Raw genomic sequence first — 5,898 nt, 5'->3', positions numbered from 1 at the left:
TTTAAGAAAAAGCATATAAAAATTTAATAAACAGAACACTTTGTTTTAGGATTCATTTTTGAACCCAGAGGACATTGAAAATCTTTTGCAAATTCTGGACGGTTCGCTAGGGAACCTATTACTCGAAATTCCTTTAGACTGTGAACATCTTGATTGAGGAATAATTTTCGAACTTTTGGAGTTACCTTCTCGCAGTAGCCTTGTGCAAAACTAATCCAAAAAAGTTGAGACTGCGTATAATTCAAACCAGGTAACATTTGCTCTGAGCTATGATCCTTCACCCATTTTTGATAAGCTAAATATGCTATTTTTAATCCTACATTATCGGCAATATTTTCAGCTTGTGTTTGAATGCCGTTTATCTAGAGATATGAAAAAATGGAAAATTAAAAATATGATAAATTTTAAGATTACAATTAAAAAATTAACCGTTAAAAATTGAATAAAAAAAAAGTAGAATTTTAAAAAAGTAGATTCTTTTATACTAACATTCAAATTAACATCTTCAACTGTATAGTTTCCATATTGAGAAATAAAACATTGTGCTTTTGTTGCAAATTGTTTTTGAGACGTAGGCTCCCACCAATCGTTTAAATTTCCATTTTTATCATAATGTTTACCCTGAGAGTCAAAACCATGTGTAAATTCATGACCAACAATACTTCCAATTGCACCATAATTCATATACATTGGTCTGCTTTCATTGAAGAATATTCCTTGAAAAATTCCTGGTGGTATACCTAAATTAAGGGAAAAATTTTATTTTCATATTTATTAAAAAAAAAAAAAAAAAAAAAAAAAATTAACAGTAATAATTATTTTTAAAAAAATTTAACAGTATAATTAACATACTAAAACTATTCTTGTTGATAACATTGAATGCATTTACATGTGTTGCATCATGCCGAAACAACATGCTGGACCTATTTACAGGTACCCTAAACGAACTAGTTAGTAATTTATGATTAAATTTCGAAATATTCAACATAGATTGGTAAAAATCGCCTGCAGTAATTTCCAAGTCTTTGTAAAATTCATCAATTTCATTGTCATCAGAAATTTGGAAATTCCTTTGTCGTTCAGCATGGAGTAAGGAAAGTTTCTCTAGAGCATAGTCCTTTGTCTTCTGGTCCAACCAATCCACCTGAATAAAAGTGAATTTAAACAATTTAAAAATCTGACATTGAAACTTTTTTTTTTTTATTATTAATGTTTCTATACACCAATATCAATGGCAGATTTTTCAATACTGTTCTTACATTTTTAATGATGATATAGAATTGATGGAATATATTATTCATCAATTCCTCAACATGTTTGTTATAAGATTCTTCATTAACGTAGTTTTTGATATAAAGTGTACCTAAATTAGACAAGAATGCTTGTCTCGTGAATATAAAACATGTCCCCCACTTTTCATTGATTTCAGAGAGATTTACATCAGAATCTCCATTGAGAATATCCTTAACGAATGTCCATATTACATAAATTGCCTGATCTCTTTTTGAAATGTTATTAATATGTTCGTTAAATTTTTTAAAGAAACTGCTATCTGAAACCAGTACAATATCGTCATCTCTAACTTCCGTCGATGGTTGTAATATTCCATTAAAAATTTCCCTCCATAAAATATTCGAATAGTTTCCTTCAAGTTCTTTAACAGTGATTCTATCGTAAATATGCGATTGTCTGTCGTTTTCGGGAATAGACATCTGTAAAATAAGAATTAAATTATTTCTTAATAGTTAAAAGTAAAAATTAAAAAAACAAAATTTTTTTTTTTAATTCTAACTTTAAAACAAGAACTAAAAATCTAAATAAAAATAGATTCAGAACTCATCTTAAAAATTAATATACTTACATTAATGAGCATACTGTTTATTTCATTAATTTGTTTGGTTATATCTTCAAATGGTACTTTGCGTTTTATAAGTTCAGGAAAAAAGTATTTTAGTGCACTAAAATCACTGGTAGACGCAGTAAGATCCGAAGGTTGTTCAAGCTAAAATAAGAGCTTAATTATTTTCTAACATAAATTTTTATGTCTTGCACTTGAAAATTAATTTTAAAAAAATTAATTTTATCTGCTATAAGAAAATATTTTCATATACATACCCTAAGAACAATATTTGAATTATTTTTCGTATCCAATAGAAGGTTCACCTTAAAAAAAGCTGCGCTTAAGAGACTAGACTCTTTTATTATTTTTAACTGATATTTTTCCCAATGGAAACTCTCATTTTTCATATGACTTTTTTTTAAATAGCTCCATCCATTAATTTTTGTTATAAGATCAACGGTCACTTTTGAATTTGATTCTTTCTCGTCAAATGCTTTATATGTACGGAAAATATAAATTAAAAATTAGAATACGACGAAAAAGTTATATAAATTATTTATCGGTATAAATATTTTTAAAAAAAAATTATCAAAAGTCGATTAAAATAATAATAATGTGAAATATTACTTACTTGAATTCATACAGTTGCGATAAAAAGTTTTAATTAATTTCACATATTTTGCATCAGTAGGTTTTAAATCTTGTTCTAGAATATTTTTCATCATTTGTTTAATTTCCTTATCGATAGAATTAAAATTGTCCTTTATAAAAATGTTGTCATCAGAAAGTACTTGTTTTCTCATGTATTGACCACAGGCGAATTTATAAAAATTGTCACAAGGGTCTAAACTTTCATCCATATAATTCATTACTCTTGATGCTGTAAATGAATCGTTTTCAGTAAAATTTGATTTTAAATACACTTGTTCTAGTTCTTATTTTAGAAAACATTTATGACATAATTATAAATAATAAAAAAAAAAATTATGTAAATATTAGAAATAGTTTTTAAAAATGAATATACCAACCTGTGTGAATGCATTCAGGTTTAATGCAATACTTAGTTGTATCATCTGATATTTTTTTAACACCATTCATTTCTGGAATGCTTCCATTGATAGTCTTTGATAATGGATACGGAGATAAATTTAAATTGAAATCTAAAAAATGATGTAGAAAGTTTTAAAAATAATTTCCTTAATAATAATTCTATAAGAAAAGTAAAAATATTTTAAAAATTAACACTCCGTTTATTAACACACAGGAAAGTTTTAAAGATGATGTTAATAAATATAGAATATTAATTATATTTTGGTAAAAAAAACACTTACTAAATTGTGAATTATAATTTTGTGCCTCTGATAAATTAACAAAGACTACAAGGCATAAAACTGTTAATCCATGTTTTAATCCTAATCGTCTTCGACACCTTTTGAAAACAGATTTTTGTTAATAAATAAATATAAATCTTTTTTTAAAAAAAAAATTAAGCGAATTCTAAAAGTAGCTATAATTTGATATTATCAGGAAATTGGGATTTGACAATTTTAAAATTCGCGCATTAATTTTTATGTAAAATGAATTTCATGTTATATGAAATTTATGTCAAATGAATTTTATATGTAATAAAATTGATGTTAAATGAATTTCATGTTAAATGAAATTTATGTCAAATGAATTTTATATGCAATAAAATTTATGTTAAATGAAATTTATGTCAAATGAGTTTTGTGTCAATAGATCTTTACATGTTAAATGAAATTTATGTAAAATAAATTTCATGTTAAATGCAATTTATATCAAGTGAATTTCATGTTAAATGCATTTTCTGTCAAGTGAATATCATGTTAAATGAATTTTATATGCAAATGAAAATGTAAAATGGATTTTGTATGCAATGAAATTTATGTCAAATGAATTTCATGTTAAATTGAATTTTTGTCAAATGAATTTAATATACAATAGATCTTTATGTCAAATTAATTTTATGTCAATTGATCTTTATGTCAAACAACTTTCATGTGAAATTAAACTTATATCAAATGGAATTTATGTCAATTGATCTTTATGTCAAATGAATTTTATATTAAATGAAAATTATGTCAAATGAATTTTATGTACAATGAAATTTATGTCAAATGAATTACATGCGTTAAATGAAATGTATGTCAAATATATTTCATGTTAAATGAAATGTATATCAAATGCGAATTTTATGTTAAATGAAATTTATGTCAAATGAATTTTATACACAATGAAATTTATGTCAAATATATTTCATGTTAAATGATATTTATATCAAATTCGAATTTTATGTTAAATGAAATTTATATCAAATATATTTCATGTTAAATGAAATTTATGTCAATTGAATTAAATGTTCAATAAAATTTTTGACTTTCACACCTTTAGATTAATTAATTTTTTCAATTTATTTCTGCTTATTAAAAAAAATACCTTACCTGTCAGAATTTCCCTCTTCGCTATTGAGCATTTTGCAAATTTAAAAAATACACTTTTTTAACCACATACAATTATAAATTTAACCTTTGATAGATTTGCAAAATAATATATTTTAGTTACAATATGTTCACTTGTCTGAGTCTAAACTCGAAATGTTATGTATTCTACGTGTTTTTAATATTATATAGAGACGAGATCTATGCAAACCATTGTACAAATTATCTTAATATACTTTTGGGAACGTCATTAATTTGTCATCCACTTAACTAGAATTTTGAGTGTTTACTAATATAAATAAAAATAAGATCGAGTTATAATGATAAAAGTGATATTATAATCAAATATTACTAGGCCATTAACAAATACGTTATGATTTATGGAATTTCGAAGAATAAATTTAAAATTCAGATTAAAATATCGTTATAAGCGTTTATTGTAAAAGGGTATAATTAGTAGAGTTCAAATAAATTCTTATTTTTCAATCTTATTGTAACTATTGTATGATATCACTGGTATTTATTACGTTTCTTCAAATTAGAAAGTTTGTTGTTTTCCAAGTACTGTACCTCCAAGAATTTAACTGATCTTTTAAATTTTTTTCAAATCTTATTTTTCTAATCTTTTTTAAATGAAGGATGTCAGTTTTTAATTTTAAGCCTTTTAGTTCTAAGCTTTTTTTTAATAATTGTTAATGCAAAAAAACAATTTTTACTATAATTCCGGTACGTGGATCGTAATATTTGAAAAAAATCATCTTTACTTGTTCGTTTGTGTTTTTTCTTCTTCAAAGAGCTACATTATTATCAGATAATCCAGACCTTCGTTGCACCAAAAATTAGAAATCATGCTTTGGGTGTCGCAAAAAAAAAGGAAATATATTTAAATATATTTTAGTATAGAAAAAAGTAGTTGTGTATTTTATAATTTTATTCAATGCTTCATAATTAGAAGAAATAAGAAATTATCTCTCTACCTATAATAAATACAGGATTTGGAATTTTTTTTTCAATCCCATTTAATTTCTTTTCAGTTCTGATTTCAAAAGATTAATTTTGTGAATGTACTTCCAAGATTATGTGGTTGATTGAATTTTTTTTTCTTTTCTCAAAGGAAATTAACAGGAAACGAAATGTATTGATTCTATTCTATACGCGAAATAAACTATTAACTATTATTATATTAGAACTTCTCTATTTAGATGTTATAACTATTTTTTAGAATTTTTCTGATTTAAAAATTTTTTTTAAGTAATTTTTATTTATGAAGAATAATAATAAATATTAAACAAATAGTTTTATTTGAAAAAAAAGAAAAGAGTGATACAGGAAAATATTATACCTATTATAAAATAATTCAATTCTGATTCATTGTAAGTTTGGAAATTGGAATTTAAAAATTTCACAAAAGTTGGCAATAGTGAAATTTTCTTTGATAAAAATTTGATAAAACAAAACTCTGAATTTTAAAATCGTTAAAGTATTTTGAAGTAATATAAGAAAATGTTTTTAACTGAAAAAAAAGATAAACTGATTGAAATTTACGTAAAGTATTTGAAGCTATTAAGTTTTTTTTATATGTTTATGGGATGGTAGAAT

At 23.9% G+C, this 5,898-nt stretch overlaps 1 protein-coding gene across 1 annotated transcript; it reads right to left on the bottom strand.

Annotated features, from left to right (window-relative positions):
- On the bottom strand, positions 1–4,853 carry LOC122500074 (neprilysin-2-like). Its single transcript, XM_043608797.1, has 10 exons — positions 4,303–4,853; positions 3,172–3,269; positions 2,869–3,000; positions 2,472–2,720; positions 2,116–2,333; positions 1,862–2,002; positions 1,260–1,712; positions 853–1,144; positions 490–740; positions 1–362 (listed from the first exon to the last, which is right to left on the bottom strand). The coding sequence occupies exons 1-10, from the start codon at positions 4,332–4,334 to the stop codon at positions 24–26; spliced, it is 2,205 nt and encodes a 734-aa protein (XP_043464732.1). The 5' UTR covers positions 4,335–4,853; the 3' UTR covers positions 1–23.
- Positions 4,854–5,898: the final 1,045 nt, after the last annotated feature.

The sequence above is a fragment of the Leptopilina heterotoma genome, unplaced genomic scaffold, assembly GCF_015476425.1.
Source record: "Leptopilina heterotoma isolate Lh14 unplaced genomic scaffold, ASM1547642v1 Lhet_181, whole genome shotgun sequence".
Classification (NCBI taxonomy): Eukaryota; Metazoa; Arthropoda; class Insecta; order Hymenoptera; family Figitidae; genus Leptopilina; species Leptopilina heterotoma.
This window is presented reverse-complemented; position numbering and strand designations above follow the sequence as displayed.

Excerpts from the sequence above, each read along its gene's own strand:
- LOC122500074 (XM_043608797.1), bottom strand. The coding sequence starts at position 4,334 with ATGCTCAATAGCGAAGAGGGAAATTCTGACAG. Across the intron at positions 2,003-2,115 it reads ATTCAAATATTGTTCTTAGG|CTTGAACAACCTTCGGATCT; the intron begins GTATGTATATGA and ends CTCTTATTTTAG. Across the intron at positions 363-489 it reads TTGAAGATGTTAATTTGAAT|ATAAACGGCATTCAAACACA; the intron begins GTTAGTATAAAA and ends TCATATCTCTAG.